The sequence below is a fragment of the Lissotriton helveticus genome, chromosome 10, assembly GCF_964261635.1.
Source record: "Lissotriton helveticus chromosome 10, aLisHel1.1, whole genome shotgun sequence".
Taxonomy (NCBI): Eukaryota; Metazoa; Chordata; class Amphibia; order Caudata; family Salamandridae; genus Lissotriton; species Lissotriton helveticus.
In genome coordinates this window covers 1,070,227,694-1,070,245,445 of record NC_136071.1, presented here as the reverse complement: position 1 = coordinate 1,070,245,445, position 17,752 = coordinate 1,070,227,694, and the positions used below count along the sequence as shown (strand labels likewise).

Genomic DNA, 17,752 nt, shown 5'->3' with positions numbered 1-17,752 from the left:
ATGCAGAACTGAAAGCAGCCGCAATACCTACTTCAGTTCTGCCTCACAAAGTATTTCAGTTTCATTTTAACTAGGTTCTTCCCATATCCAACGCATTCTTAATGAGTTTCAAGATAATAATAAATACATCTTTTTATATTTTGTGGTTAGTAATTAGTAGGTTTCACCCTTGCAAGGAACTGCATATAGTTGTTGCTCTTTTTAATCAATTTAATTCACCAACATTCTGTACCCATGCAGTATTTAAAAGGCCACTCTAAGTTGAAAGTCCAAATCCTGCATGTGCCTTTGCCGTTTCACCGCTTTGATTGAACTCACCACCCACTTGATACTACTAGGTCTGCTATTAATTAAAAGTTGAAAGTGGGGGTATTTTTGTAATTGACCAACATTGGCAGTGACCACCAATCTAGAACCTCCTCATCTGTTGGTATAAACTTGGGTTGACGATTATTTACCATATTTTACACAAGCCTGAATGAAATAAGGGGAAATGGGTGAATCCTCTCATGTCAGTGAAGGGGTTCACCATAGTGAAACCTCCATTGATTCACGGTAAGAAACAGATGAAAATCTCTTCTCTCCTTTAATAACCTGGCAAAATCCAGGGGCCAAGGGCTGATGGCACCAGCATTTTCAGCAGTCAAATATATAAAATAGCTTCCTGTGCTAGATATTTATTTTCTATGAAGAGGTCTAAGAATGTGTCACTGTGTAACGACAACTAAATATTTCTTTTACACTAAATATCCCTTCTACCCTTTTTTCAGGCAGGTGGTGTGGCATCTGGGTTTAACCATGTAGTAACAAATGACCTGAGTGCCAGAAGGCTTCTTCATATTAAGGGCCGGAGGGTCGTCAGGGCCACAGAGGTCCCCATGGGATGGTCCAGCTTCAACAAAGGCGACTGCTTCATCGTTGATCTCGGAACCGTAAGTGTCTACGTACAGAAGCAAACACCCAAACTACACCCTTATTTGCAAATTCTGCCACAAAGCTTACCTCATATTCTGCTATGGTTTTGTAATTGATGAAGGAAGATAATGTATAAAACCATCTTTAAAATCATAATGCTGCAGTGATGTTAGAGTAAGGCATCAACCTGACTCTGCAGCATGCATCTAGAATTTTATCGAATGTATAGAACTAGTAACACATTGTACTGACATAATACCTTCCTTTTCTCCTATCATTGATTGATTAAACGCCAGTAAGGAGAGTTCCTCATTTGTTATCTTTCATGCTCTGCTTATTTTTACTGTGCTTCCTCTTAGCATGTTTCAAAGGTTGCACTTTTGAGACTTGATAAATAATTAAATGTGCTCAGTACATTTAACAAGAGAGTTTATGGCATACTGTACTTAGTAAAAATCTACTGAGATATCATCTTCCTCACTTATTGGACACAGAACATAAATCAAAGCAATATCATTTCATTATCTGTTCCTGTTCTAGGCATTAGCAGATCCTTATTTTTTACACATGAATGTACTTTAGATGTTCACATTATGATCACACCACTGAGTGCAACCTTTTAGGACCTGGTTTATGGCGTATCATCCTGTTTAAAGTAGAGGAGACATTAAAACTTTAGTTCACTCCCACGTTGTGCATCTGTCGGGGTGCCATTAACCCGCAAGAGTCTGTTGAGCATTACCTTTTATGGCATAATTGGCAGTAGCTTTATAACTTTGATGGTGCCTACTTGTCACAATTAAGGGGGAAGTCACCCCTATTTTTGAAATTGATGGAAATGGTACTCCCCACTGATCACCAGCCCAATCTGAATTTTCTAGACAGCCTATCCCACATGCAGTGCAGGTTGAGGCCTTGTGAAGGGATGAATATACGTGTGGCTTATTATTCAGGAGAAACAAAGAAAATAGTGAATCAAATGGTGGGTAATGTCTGAGTTTTGCTTAACTATTCAGTAGTGTTGTATTCTCTGCTTATTTTAGATAATTTCTTGGTGGGCACTCTCAAAGCATACATGTGAAGCTATATTCTTTTCGTCTGGTAGAGACACGTCAGTCTGGATTCAATGTATTTATCTGGAGCCACTCATTGACCTTTCCAGCTTCCGGCTAGTCCTGTGGAGGCAGCACACCACTCTTTATTAGGGGTCACATCAATGCAACAATTTTCAATCCTGTTGGCAGGACTAGAAAAATAGATCATGGGATAGCCAACGGTATCTTTCTAGTAAAAATATTTTCTTTGATTTAAAAGGCTATTCCATAACTTCAGAGTAATTATTCTACATTCATCCTTGGCGAACCTTTTGAACCTATCTTGGTATCCAACATCTTTAAGAAAGATACAACTGTTGCACCAAATAGATGCAGTGGACAAAAAAATATTGGGGCATATTACCAACAACTAGCGATAATTATCGCTATGTTGGCTTAGCGGCAATATTTTTATCGCCGTGCTGCGGCGATTTTTATCGCTTAGGAACCTTGCTATTATCAAGGTTTATCTCCTAAGCGATAAAAATTGGCCGAAATGCATGAATATCGCTGAAAAGTCAGCGATATTCGTGCATTACCGAGCTAATGCTCTTAGCCATGTTATCCACCTACCGTTGGATAACATGGCTAAGAACTGCTCAGGGGCAGTGTTAGCTTTTGGAGATATTCGTGCTTAGCGCGAATATCTCCAAAAGTTGGTAATAGGAGATAGCGATGTTAGCGACTGTTTCCAGTCGCTAACATCTTGGCACGCCCACTTTGCATGTCATTAGTGATAAATTTCACTGACATGCAAAGCGGGGCCCAAGATGGTCGCTATCTCCTACTAGCTGTCGCTAACTGGTGTTAGCGACAGCTAGGTAATAGGGAGATAATTTTATCTCCGCTTTCTTGACTTTTAAAGCCAAAAAAGCGGAGATAAACCCCCTTGATAATATGCCCCATTGTTTCAACATTCAAACCTCAAATCACCTTATGTAGGATCTTGAGATGAAAAACTCTGCACTCTTAGTGAGTGCAGCTATTTTATTCCTAATTCATTATTGAATCACTGTACCATCATATAATATTAGGATATATGCTAAATGTCAGATGACTGCTGGTTGTATTGTTACTGACCTGAAAAAGATTGTGTTTTGTTTGGGAACTCAAATGGCTCCCACTTTTTCCCGGGGTAACTGTAACATTCCTGGGCTAGTCTTTGGTCTCGGTCTTCCATACCTGACATCATAGGTGAATAAATCCTTCTACCCTGGAACATTTTAAATAAATAACATTTCCTGCTTCACTCTCTGCTGAAGTCTGATAACTAAGACCTTTATAAGAGTTGGACTTCCTTGTTTCCTTCTGATGAGACGTTTGTAAGGCCCGCCTTAGTGGCCTTCACTTATTATATGACCTCAGTTCCCAACAGTATTGCTAGGAAGAGTAATAGAGACATGCAGGGATATTCATAAAGGAAGCATAGCATACTTTAATAATCCTGGTGAAAGAAGGAGACAAAGGAATGAGCCATTTGGAGGTAGGAAGAAGGGGAAGAGAGTGTGTCTTGATAGCTTTCTTGGAGTGCCAAAGAGATGGCAGGTGTCTGGGGTGGAGCTGCTCGTGGTAACCATGAAGTAGCGTGAGTACAGTAGAGGGTGCAAGATGAGAAGCTCCCCTGTGGGTATACAGATTTCCAGATTCAGATTTCGCTAGGAAAATACTGTGACATGGCATCTGAATTCTGATGTGTGATGTCTGGATGAAGGAAGTAATTCTGTAGTGTACAGCAATCCTACTCAACATTAATGTAATAAAAGGCATCTGCACTAGGACTACACTGGGTTCTCTATCAACCTGATGTTAGAGTTACAATACATTTCTACAGCAGCTGTTTGAGGGAGCAGTGTTTGCATTACATTGAGCTTTTCAGTCTTTGATGCAGTCAAGGAAGCTACATAACTGAATCAAGCAAATTAAAGCACATTGTTCCTGAATCCGCTGTTATTCTTCTTTGATTAGACTGCCAAATAAAATCCATGACTACAGTAGGTTAGCTGTCAGCCCAGTGTTAGAGACGCTGATTATCTTGCAGAGAGTTTAGTGTTCTTGCCTGGAGGAGCATGCATACAAATAAGCCCATGAATATGCATAAGGGTTCATTTGAGAGCCTATAAAATACTGGAATTTACATGTTGCATATCTGGAAAGGAAAAACAGGTACCCAACACACGAGATCCTCTGTTCGCCACTGCGCTGGGTAGGCATACTTAGACCAGCGTGCCCTGTCACGTGCCCTAAGGTAACTATAACTCGTGCTATCTCCATACACAGCTAAGTACCCCATATATTGCATAACTCATGACCTGCTCTATTCTATAACAACACTGATAACATCACTGCAGCATTACAAATGACATCATTGATGACAAGACTGTGCATGGTGAGGGTGCGAGTTATAGTTACCTTAGGGCACTTAAAGATAACTATAGCATGTGAACTTCAGTGTTTTTTAGTTTAAAATGTTACATTATCATTGAAATTTTCACCTAACTATAAAGTCACATTAACCTTTGTTTCTTTTATATGTACTACATTTCTAAGGTCGTACTTTAAACAAAAACAGATTGTTTTATATATGTATATATTTATATTCCAAAAGGTGACCTCCACTCCACGGTAACAAAGTGAGCCGCACACTGGAAAAATACATTTTAAAGTTTTATTTGCCACACGACTACTACCCGGACAGACACGTTCCGGCTGCACACCTTCCTCAATGTCGGTGGGATCAACAGGAACAACATATTTAAAATACAATTCATTGTAAACACAAAGAAAGGAAACCACAATTCATTCCAATCATGAACAGAGACAACAGCAATGCTTTTTTACAGGCTCAGCATCGTGGTTTTTCTACGGCGGCCATCTTGGCATGGTTTAAATTAATCTATCCTACTCCACACCACCTATCTATTATTTCATAAATCTTGTGGGAATTCAATCCAATTACATTATTTTTACATCAAGACAAATGTATAATTCATCAATTCATTATTATTTTTTGTCTCCACTAGGATGAATTGACATTGTTATTGTATATTAACCGCCGTTTACAAATTCTGTCCTGAATGGGCTTTCCTACCCCTCAGGACCTTTGTATGCAAGACGTTATTATTCGATCAAACAAAATTCCTCCTTGTCGGGTCAGCCTGCATTACATTGAGTATTTCTCGTAGTTATTTAGCCCTGAATGGGCACTTTACCCACAATGTATGTCACCAATAGTTAATCTCCGGCAGAAAATTATTATGTACACTAATCCTTTTATCTTCTCCTAATGCTTGCAATATCTCAAGTCAATTCTCTGTGTATGATCTACTAACATAAACAAAAACAAAAAAATAGCTTTCACCTCTATACAGCAACTTTTTAACCACTTGTGAAATGAAATTAAATGAAATGAAAAGACGATTTGTAAAGCGCGGTGGCTACCCTGAGGCGTCCCAGCGCTGCAAGAGGACAGGCCTGAGACAGAGCCGCAGAGGATCACTCAGGTTTGTTGAAAAGCCAGGTTTCGTTTCATTAAATCTTTGTCTGATCATCAGATATGAACCCAAATCTCCTCTTCATTATTTAGGCCTTGTGGGGTCTTGTCTGCAACTCAACAATATATTGAGAATCCAACTTACTTAATTTTATAGTTCTATCCCTTCCTCTCTCTGTTTTGGGGTCCTGATCTATGCAGAAAAACTTAAGGCGATTCTGGTTCGAATTATGTTTCTCTTGGAAATGGCGTGCACCTGGGTATGTGAAATCACAGTTTTTTATGACACGCATGTGTCGAGGATCCTTTTCTTAGTTGGGTGAATCATACTCCCAACATAGTTAAACAATACACAGTAAAATCGGAATTACAATTCATTAACTTTTCGATCTTTCGTTTAGTCTTTCTACCCGGTACCTGAAAGTCTTTCGTTTTCTGACTATTTCTGCAAGCTTTGCAGCTCATACAGGGATAAAGCCCTGTAACCGGGTTGTTCTTTTTGGGTCCCTTGGTGAAATGACTCCTCACTATCTGGTCTTTGTAATGTAATGTAATGTAAAAAATATTTATACAGCGCACGGACACCAAGCTGTTTCCGTGACCTCTCCTGTATGAGTGGACTTTGCGAAATCTGTGGCCCTATAATATTATCAGCTTTTAAGACCCTTCAATTTTTTCGAAAAATCTGAAATACTTCAGAAGAGCTGGTCGTATACTCTGTTATCATTCTAACCATTCCCTTCTCTTCTAGTGCCGAACCCGGCTTCTCCCTGGTTGTTATTAGGAGATCTTTTCTCTGTATGTTTTCTACTTTCCTCACTGCATTCCCCAAGGTTTCCTGCCTGTATCCTCGATCTCTGAACCTGTTTAATGCATCCTGACTTTCTTTTTGAAAATACTCATCCATAGAGCAGTTGTGCCTTAGCTTTACTAGTTCTCCATAAGGGACCCCACTGATAACAGTCTTTGGGTGGAAACTATCAGCATGTAAGGTGCTGTTTCCCGCTGTGGGCTTTCGATACAAAGCTGTCTCAATAGTATTGTCATTAATGTGCACCAACAGGTCCAAATATGGAACCTGCGTCCTGCCCATACACTCTGTGAACCTTCGGTTCAAATTGCTATTATTCAGGGCTGCCACATAGTTCATCGTCTCATCTGACGACCCCTTCCATATAATGAAGAGGTCATCTATGTTTCGAGCCCATAGTACAACCTTGTCAAGCCATATTTCATTTTCCCCTGCCCAGGCCATGTGCTTCTCCCACCAGTCTGCTTTACGTGAGGGCGAAAACACGTAGATATTCCAAAGCTAGCTATATATATATATATTCACCGAAAAAAACAAAGGTTAAAGTAACTTTATACTTAGGTGTGAGAAAAAGATCTGTTTTTGTTTCAAAAACAACCGTAGAAATTAATAACGTCAGTGACAATATTGATGTTTGTAGTGGAGTTGCATACAGTGGAGTACAGTGTCAGACAGTGGAGTGGCAAAGGCGCCTTGACACCTTCGGGTTTTAGTAGCGCAATACAAATTGCCCTCATTCATTCATTCATTAGTATAGTGCAGTGGTGTAGAATAGGATAAATGGCAGTAGAGTGGAGTATAGTGGAGTGAAGTGCAGTGGAGTGGGATACTGCACAGTAGAGTAAAGTGGAATATGTTGGAGTGGCATGTCATGGACTATAGGAGTATGTCATGCAGTAGAGTGGGTGGTGTAGCATAAGGTTGAGTAAAGTTTCATAAACTGGAGTACCTTTTTGCACAGTAGTGTGTAGTGGGGTGTTGTACAGTATTGGAAAGTGCTGTAAACTACAGTAGAGTAGCATACAGTATAGTTGACTTTTGTAGAGTACAGAGGTATACAGTACAGTGCAGTGTTGTAGAGTGTGTTAGAGTGAATGGGCATACATTATAGAGTACAATGGCATAGAGTGGAGTGGCATACAGTGGAGTAGTGGAGTAGAGTGAAGTACTGTGTCGGAGTAGAGTGGAGTAAAGAGGGATGCGGTGGCATACAAAGAGTTGTGTACAGTGTTGTATAGTGAACAAGAGTATTGTAGAGTAGGGTGGAGTAGAGTGTTGTATTGTGGCATACGGCAGAGTACAGTGATGTACAGCAGAGTGAAGGAGTATAGAAAGAAGTAAAGTGTTGGTAAGTGGCATACAGTGTAGTAGAGGGTTGTAGAGTGGATTTTTATAGCGTTCAGTAATGTGTGAAACAGTGGAGCTGCTTAGAGCGTATTGTTGTATAGTAGCATAGCATGAGATAAAGTCTCGTACAGTGGAGTAGAGTCGAGTGGAGTGGTGTAACGTTGTATGGAGTAAAGAACAATAGAGTGTATTGGTGTGTCATTTATTTATTTATGTATTTATTCATTTGTAGAGCGCATGGTTACACCAACAGTGTGTCCCCGCGCTAAGACATATCCAGATGAGTAACTGCTGTTCCTACATGGCTCTTACTCTGTCCCTTCGTCCGTTTTTGAGAACAGCCATGTTTTCAGCTGTCTGCGGAAACAACCTTCGCTGAGTTCCGTTCTTATGGTGATTGGCAGGGTGTGCTGGATTTTAGCTGCTAAATACCTGAAAGAGCAAGCCCCCATTCTGGCTTTGAATATTCTTTGGACCTTCACTAAAGCCATGTCCATGGATCTCAGATTTCGTCCTGGGATATATTTAGTCAGCAGTGGTTGCAGGTATCTAGGTCCTTTGTGTGAGAGGATGCGTTGACAATAGCACATTGCCTTAAACATGGCTCTCTTCTCCACTCTCAGCCAGTGTAAGGTAGTCAGAGCTTTCTTAGTATTAGTTCTCCTTGGAAGGCAGAGAACCAGGCGTGCTGCAGCATTTTTCACCCTTTGCAATTTAGCTAGGCCTTTTTTTGGAAGCACCTAAATACAGTACATTGCCATAATCTAATTGCGAAGTGATTACTGCGTGTACTATGGTTTTCCTGGCTTTGGATGGTAATAGATCTATAACTTTCCTCAGAGTTTTCATGGCACCATAGCACTTCCCCACTACCTTCCGGATCTGGTAGAAGTAATCAGTGACATGTCAAGTAAAATATGTCGACCTATACTTATATTGTAAAAAATAAACTGCTGCTTATGTTTACATATTGTTATTTTCATTAGCAGAATTATTAATATTATTAGCAGTATTGGCAGCAGGAAGAAAAGGAGGAGGTGTAATAGTTGTAGTAGTAGTAATCCGCAACCTTGTAGCAGCGATAACACTAAGAAGAAAAAGAAGAAGTAGAACACAATCTCAAATGCAGACTGACTGGTTTCTAAGAATAGTGTTACAGGAAACTGCTTCTATGTCTGAGGTTTTCTTCTTTTCAGCGTCACCTACCAGCATCATTGTCTTTTGATCTTGTGATTTAAAAAGCCACAAAATCACTATGTAGCAACATACTTTAGTACTGAGAAACCTATAGTAAAAATAGTATTTCTAATCAGACAGTTTAGCAACCACATGTTTCTGATGAATATCACTTCCATATTCTTTGAAGGGTCAGACTATGAAGCTATGCAGAGTAGGACTTACATAGTAAATTTTGTATTGAAAAGACTCAGGATCTGAAATACGTTTGACCTAAAACTCCAAACCTTTGTCTGAGTGTGATTTTCAATAGAAAATAGTCTTAGCAACAACCTGTATCTGTAAAGTGCACGTTTACCCAGAAGGGAATCTTGGCACTGAATATCAGATGTTTATTGTTACCCAAAGGTCCTCATTTTATTAACCTCAAAAAGATTAAAGGCTGAGTGCAGCCACCAGTATTCGAACCTGTGACCAAGAGGTCAAACACAGGTCCCTACAGTGGGCACATAAGTCCACTAAGCCACCATACCCTGTCAAAAGACCCTTTTGTAGATGCATTGAAATCTTTGCAGGTATCATCAAGCACCAGCTCGTTGAATGGGACATTCTTCCTTTATTGTAAATGTTTTGGGGGATAAGGGTTTGTGTGACATCCATATCCTTGCTACACAGGAATCGATAGTGAGTGTTAGACCTGACACTCTTATGTCTCATGGGTTTTGCTGATTCTCTTTTAGTGCCCTTAGGGCTAAGGCCTTTTTCCACTGTAAATGCAGTATGAAAGTCCGCGCGCCCTTCCTAAGCACTTTAGGAAGTGGTGCTTACCTGATGGTTTTAAACATGTCTCAAGCCTGCCATTGTAGGTCTGTGGGTGCGCACTTGGACCTAAAAAGTTTTTAAACATATGTCAAGCCTGACATTGCAGGCCTTTATGTGTGCAATTGGTCCTATGCTCAGGTTCTCCTTTCTAATCCGCTGGCCAATCCTGAGGGGACCTTTCACTACCACTAGGTCACACCTAGGTTAAGTCTTAAGGGGTGAAGCAAGTGGTAGGTAAAAGGCAAGGCAGGTACACACATGTGGTCCCTGCCCAGGTAGTGAAGAATACCTGTGTGTAGTTTCACTACCTATAAGGTTCGCTCTTCCCATAAGTTAACTGGGGGAATGGTTGAAATTACTTGATTAATTACAGTGGAGCAGCTTCATAATTGGATTCACAATGACAAACCCTCTCCTGTGATAAAGAGGGATTTGTCATTAATACCTTAGAAATGCCACTTCTAGAAAGTGGGCATGTCTCTGATCTAATAACTTTTGTGTGCCTTTTAGTTTTACTCCAATCCACAATGGAGGCTGGGGGGAAAACATCTGTGAATTCCCCAGAGATAGCTATGAACATTGGGCATACGACTGGAACCACAGATCTCTGCCATTTGAGGGCCTGGGTGGCTATCCTAGGAAATGTTTTGACACTTGGCCTCTGGGAACCCTCTGAACTGCCCCCAACTTCAAAGGCACACTACAGTAGAAATACTTGTGCCATATTTCATCAGGGTAGTGATACACTTGTGGGGACGTAGCACTGGAAATCCTGGAACTCCGAGGTGCACACCGCCAGAGGAATCTGTTGTGCAGAAGAAGGATTACTGCCATTGGAAGGGACCGTGCACCCTTCCTGAATAATGGCCTGGCTGGGATGACTACCTGCTGCTATATGACACCCTGACGTGTACTCTCGAAGTTCTTGTTTGCTTGCCACCTGTTCTCTTGTGGAGGTCTCAGGGACATCAAAGACCTTCTGTGAGGGACCCACACCATATACTTGTGACACCTGGAGAGTGGTGCCCTCTTAAGTGGGGGGAATCAGTGTCAGAACAAGTCTCTGCAACAGTGGCACCACAACAGGTCTGCTGTAACTGGCCGTTTCCCTCGATGTATCTACCTTCTATAAAATTTAAGTGGTGAGTACACCATTTTTCCACTTAGGAGCCAAAATATACTCCTATCACCTGATCCTGATGAAAGCCTCTAGAGATGCCAGGAGGCAGAAACATGTTGATCGCTTACACAAGTGCGACAGGCTAGTAACTAGGCCTAAACACATACTTTTTTGTTTTTAGCTTCCTATGCCAGTCATCCACAGAATAAAAACACTTGAGGCTGGTCATAAGGAATTTTAAACCACACCCACTTAATCACTAACACACCCTCTTTTATTCCTGGCCACTACTGTCATTCCAGTTGGTCTTCCTCCATATGGAGGTCAGCATAACATACAAAGGAAAAGACCCAATGATAATGCAGTTGCGACACTAAAATGGCAGAGAACAAAGATATACCACCTGACGTTTGACGTTTGTGTTTGCATATGAGGGTTTTTTACTAATATGACCCCGTGCACTTTACCATAGACCCTGGGAACACAGGACAAGTGGTTCATCCCCCCCCACCTGATTTGTTGCCCTCTTAAGTGTCCACATTGGCTGCCGGATCCCAACTGGTAGTGTGGCTTGAGTGTCAAGCTAATTTTTGTGCCTGGATACCAGATTGCCTTGTGCGGAGCCCAAAAGTACTGCCCACATTAAAGGAGTCTGGCCCCTAAATCATGGGGACTCAAGACACATAAGCATCTTGTTGGTGGTGAGTGGATTCACCGGGTCCCGGCCCCCATGTGGCCCGCTTCCTCAATCATGCTGCATCTCTCTCATATGACACACTGACTGTATGCTCATTGCGTGCTGTGTCCGATTCACAGGTTGTGACCCTCGGAGGTGGGAGCGTAGCCATTGTAGTGCCTCATTCTACCTCATGAGGCACTGCTGAGCTTGTGTGTGACTAGAATTGTCTTGGGCAGCCCGTATTAAGGCGCACCAGACATTGTGTTTCATTTCAAAGGAGGTACAGAATTTGCAACTCTTCTTTGCGTGTGTCTGTAATTGTCTGGTGTGACTCAGATCAACTCGTACTAGACATTGTTCCCCTTTCCAGAGAGGTGCAGAGAAGCAGATTCATGTTCTGGGGTGCCCGAATTGCCTAAGTGCTACTTTAATTGATGTGTGTCTGATGGGGTGCCCCTCCCTTGTATCATCCCTCATTTTTCGATTGTTCCTTTTGTACCCGCAGTGCAGGGGACCAACTTCTGTCTCCTCACCGTGTCCAACGACTTTGTGTTGCCAGGTAGTATTGCCTGGATTGGGCGTGGTTTGTGAGAGTAATTGACTGGGCAAAGGAACGCTTTAGAGAGTGATCTGAAGTGCGTCAAGAGACTGTGTGACCCCTTGTGCTTCGGAGAACTGAGCTAGTGCTGGAAGACACATTGTGGAATCATCTGCATACTGTGGGTGAACTTCCATAGTAGTGGCCGAACCTCCCCTTGTCGGCTGCTGCATAATTAGCCTGACTAAGTGTGACTCAGGCCAAGATCTACCTAGATTCAGGGGGGAGGCTTTTCGTTGTCTCCAGCACATGGGTGTATTGAGTCGGGGTTAGCTGAATGGTGGAGGAGGGCTTGGACCATGAGGTCTGCATGTGTATGACCAACTGACCTGTTGGATATCAGTTGCACTCCATTACAGTGCTGTGTATGTGTGTTGTTTAGACATTGTGTTCTTGCCAAAAGAATACTGCATTTGACATTGGTTTACAGCCGGTGCTGTTTAAAAGTGTTGTAATTATCTGTGCGTACACATTTCTGATATCGTAGTGATCTGGGGTGCATCCTAAAACTGTATAGTATTGAATTATAATAATTGCCAAGCTGGGCTTAGTTCTGACAATGGTTTGCACCACATAAGGGTGCTGGGGCATAAAGTAGGATATTTTCCTAGTGTGCATATTACTGATGTCACTTTAACACGGTTAGGCCTAGTACTGCTAATGATATTTCCGAATGTGATTGATGCCCGAAAAGACATGATGTTCATGTTGTGGTAATTAATGTGTGTGTTGAATACAAACTTTATTAACATACATCACATGTGAAGTCTCTTTTGCTCAGTGCATTTATTGTGTGAGAGTGCTGTGTCAATCCTTCACAAATTGCCTCTGTGATAAGCCTGACTGCTCAGTGCTAAGCTGCCCAAGAGTGTACATAGGTTATATAGTGAGTGTATTCACCCACCCCTGACGGGAGTGGTAGGCTTTGCATGGTTAGGGCCTCGCCTCAGCAATCAGAACGTGCCAGTTCCAACAACGAGAAAGAGGAAGTCCTAAACCTAAAGGGCCTGATTCACAAATTGCACTTTGTACTATGTTTTCTAGTGCTAGAAAACGTACTAAAAATGTACGTTTTTCCTTTACTTATGTATGCGGAGTTCTCCAACCCGACTACGGAGTCTCTGCACGTGTAAGTATAGATTTAAGTAGTAAATTCAGAAGAGATACTGGGAGAGGGTGGGAAGAGTTTCCGACTTACTAATGATTATGTCCTTCAGATTACTTAATGAGGTTCTGTAGGCATTTTAGTATTTCTTCCAAGGTTCATAACTTCCATACTTCTGAATATGTATAAAGATAAATCAATGAAAGCATCAACTTCAAAATACATAAGCAAATATATTTTAAATTTTGCTTATGATGAAACCATTTGGGTATGCAGCAAAAGCTGCCTGCAAGGGTAAAAAACACCCATGTAAGAAATTAATCTAGGGGCAGATCCAGAGTACATGGTGAGAGTCTTCAAGATGTAGATTTGAGGTGTGTGAAAGTCACAATTTGTGTTCAAATCTAAGTGATTGCAACAACCTCACATACATCATGAGAATGACACAGGAATGAGAAAATAGTTTGCTGGATGTCTTTAAAGGCTCTGGTGGTTTGTGCTGGACGACTACATGATGGTGCTCACGTTTGTGTAATTACTAAGTTATAGATGCAGAAGTATGAAATCACATTTTAAAGAGGATTTTAGCAATCCTATAAGTGCAGCTAATATTAATTCATATAAAGTATGATATGCACCACAAGTTGATAACATTGCCAAACTGCTTCTCTTTGCAAACTGGGTTAAGCTGGGGGCTCTTCTGGAACTGTTCTGATGAGTTACCCAATAACCTTTATCACGCAGCCACCTACTGTTCCTCGTTACTGTTAAGCATGCTGATGAGGAAGTAGCACAAAGTGAAAATTGGCATTACAATAACACTAACAACTAATTCACAGCCATTTCAGTGGGGCCACAGAACACTGTAATTCCAAGATATATGTGCATCAATCAGTGACCACCTTAGAAGTAGATTGATGGTGTTTGGATATATGAGCAAAGAAACAAACTCAGAATATGCAAAACATAACGTAACAAATGTAGAACATCATACAATTAAGAATTAGCTGAGTGGGGAAACACAGATATCTATTATAAGAACACTATGGGGCCCATTATGATGTCGGGGGGATTGGCCCCGCGGTGCTGGCGGTAGCCAGCACCAGCTTGGCGGGGACAATCTGCCCGACATTCACACTCGTTTCCCCCCCCCCGCCATATTAGTATGGCGGAAGGGACATCGGCGGACGAAAAGACCGTCTGCCGCTTTTCCACCCCGGTCGCCTTGCGGCCGGGGCGGAAAAGGAATAATATGGTGGCGGTGTCTATCAGACACCGCCAGCCATATTATGATGGGCATTTTTCAATGCCTTTCCGTGGCGGCAATGCCGCCACAGAAAGGCATGCGGTCGTCACTTTGAGGGCCCCCTGCGGGCCCCCAAAGTAAAGGAGGGATGGGGGGTGCACACGGGGGGGGTACCTGTGGTACCCCCCTGCATTTGCATATACAATGCGGTAGGCACCGCGCGGTGCCTGTGTATGCAAATGCATACATGCATTTATGGCATTGTGGCGGGCGGTGCAGAGAGCACCGCCCGCCACAATGTTATAAATGCAAGATGCGGCCGCCACTGTGGCGGCCGCATCTTAATACCACAAACGGGACCCCCGCCCTTATGGCGGGCGGTCCCGATAGGATAGCGGGCGGACTAAGTCCGCCCGTCATCCTAATGACCCCCTATGTGTTTGAAAATAGATTAATGAAATGGGATTTCTAAGTATGCCTTTTCAAATTACTTAAGGTAATTGAAAGGAAATTCCATATTGGAAAGCAATTGCCTGCGTGATAGTGATGCTCAGCATTTCCTTATCTTGTGTCCACGGTTTATATCAGAGAGATGAAAATAGTCAGATATCTTTACAAAAGATAGGGTGTTATAAATTGTGAGATAGCTAATAAATTGTTGAGATACTTATGTAAAAGGTTTACTATAATTAGTAGCCTTATTTTTTAGGCTACCAGTACCCGAGGAAATGTAAGCTTGATAAAAACCTTCCGTGTTCCTTTCTGAAGTTAGGGTGGTATAGATCTATAAATATTCACTGAAAAAACACAGTAAAGGAAGTAATGCTTCAGCAAACACAAAACTTAAAAAACCCTGACATGGTTTTTGTCTTTGTAGACAGATTTGGTTTTAACAAGCCATTGGTTATAGAGTGTACTGAGCATGGCGAGGAGCTTGGGTCATGGTGTGTATTGTGCATTGCACGCCATATCTGGCAAACCGTAGAGGTTTTTCAGTTTTGTGTTCACTGTACCATAACATAACGTAAACTGTGGTTTTTCAGTGAAGTTTGTTTTGTTATATACCACATTCACCTGTAAATACCCTATCTGTGCTCTGCACAGCCCTCATCCAGGCCCTATTTCTAAACCACTTTAGCTGTGCACAGCAGAAATTGGTTGCCGGTCCTCCTCGTCCATGCACTGGATTTAATATACTATCTGCAATGTCATGCTGTTTTATGAAACAGCACCAAAGTTATTATTGAAAGAAGTTTTTCTTGTCCCCATTTATGTTTGCCTTCACTTGATGGATCTGTTCAAAATTGGACATAACCAGGTGGCAACTAAGGGGTATATTACCAACAACTAGCGATAATTTTTGTCTCTAACTTGTTTAGAGACAAAAATTATCGCCGCACATCGGCGATTTTTATCGCAGATAAACCTTGCTATTAGCAAGGTTTATCGCAAATGCGATAAAAAACGGCCGCAATGCATGAATATCGCTGAAAAGTCAGCGATATTCATGCATTATCGAGCAAATGATCTTAGCCATGTTATCCACCTCCCATTGGATAACATGGTGAAGAACTGCTCAGGGCAGGTGTTAGCTTTTGGAGATATTCGCGCTTAGCGCGAATATCTCCAAAAGTTGGTAATAGGAGATAGCGATGTTAGCGACTGTTTCCAGTCGCTAACATCTTGGCACGCCCACTTTGCATGTCATTAGTGATAAATATCACTGACATGCAAAGCGGGGCCCAAGATGGTCGCTATCTCCTATTAGCTGTCACTAACTGGTGTTAGCGACAGCTTGGTAATAGGGAGATAATTTTATCTCCGCTTTCTTGGCTTTTAAAGCCAAAAAAGCGGAGATAAACCCCTTGATAATATACCCCTAAATTTTATGAACATCTGCCAAGTTTTTGTGGATTTAACAAGCAGTGCAAATTTATTAGAAATAACTCTTATATGACTCTCCTTTGAAATATACACTTGATTAACTAACATGAAATTGAGAAAACCAAGAGTAAGCTAATCATGCTGAGTCTTTAACAAATTGTGTGTGCTACCACCAAACGGTGCTAAAGTTATTAAACTAAACTAAGTAAACTAAGGGGGATAGTCACAAGGAACTGGCGGAGAGAGTCATTAGCCTTCTTGGCTTAACGCCTCTCTCCGCCATTTTGGAAAAGCAAGGCTGCACCATATTCACAAGGACATGGTGCAGCCTTGCTTTGCCCCCTGCGATGGCGCTAAGTTTCACACTTTAGCGCCAATGCTGTCACCTTTGCACCAGAGTGCAAGGGTGTCTGCAAGCAGGGAGGTTTGTTTATGTACCCGAATGTGTCCCTTCCTGCACATAAACAAACCTAAAATGCCAGTTTGTAACTTACATGTGTGCTGCTTCATGCAGCATACATGTAAGTTACAAAACGGCATTTTTAAAACAAAATCTTGGTTTATGTAGAGGAACCGACACTTTCCTGTACATAAAGAAACCATGGCATTTTGCATTTTCCATGTGTGCTGCACAAGGCAGAACACATGGAAAATGCAAAAACGAGGAGAAATAAAGCATTTCTCCTTGTATCGCCAACTTAAGACCAGGGTTTTCCTGGTCTTAAGTTTGGCGTTAGATCCTATTTACACTGCCCTTGTGAATAGGGGGCATTGTAAATATCAATGGGTGTTGTGGTGGAACGCCCACCACAACACCCACTGCACGCCCCTTTCACGCTAAACACAGCATGAAAGGGGGCCTATTCACAAAGAAGCGTTAAGCCACGTTAAGTGGCTTAATGCTGCCTTGTGAATAAGGTGAAGCCCCTATTGCCACCATAAAGTCACTGAATGTGAATATGCTCCTAAAACTGTTTTGACCACTCTAACTCCTTCACTATTTACTCTGCCCAACACCAGATGTATCTGTATTGGGTTTAACGTACTCACCGCCTACCATCTTTGAAACAGATTCATCAAATATGGCCAAAGTTATGAGCAAATATAAATGTTGTTGTACCCCCCTTTTAAGCTTGACCACCCCTGCTATGATGGACTGGTACAGACATTGGCATACCAATATTTGATTTGATTTGATTACCAAATTTGTAGAGCGCACGAATGCCCGAGGGCGTCTTGGCACTAGGAATGACTATGCCTGCCGGAAGTGGGAGAAGAACAGTGCGTTAGAAGAACCAGAACTATGCTGAGAAGAGCCAGGTCTTTAAGGTCTTTCGGAAAGATAGCAGTGATGGGATGTTTTTTATTGATACTGGTATCTGGTTCCAGGTTTTAGGTGTATGCAGCAAAAAGCCTCTCCCCCCCCATCTTAGTTGTTTAAATCCGGGAGTCTTGAGTAGCTTAG

The 17,752-nt window shown here is 41.8% G+C and overlaps 1 protein-coding gene across 1 annotated transcript in view; it reads left to right on the top strand.

The window, feature by feature from the left end:
- The window catches only part of SCIN (scinderin), a 308,708-nt gene that overhangs the window by 72,784 nt on the left and 218,172 nt on the right, over window positions 1–17,752 (top strand). The window contains exon 3 of the mRNA XM_078663781.1: window positions 771–932. Within this exon, the coding sequence (XP_078519907.1) occupies window positions 771–932 (162 nt within the window). The remainder of the gene's footprint in view (window positions 1–770; window positions 933–17,752) is intronic.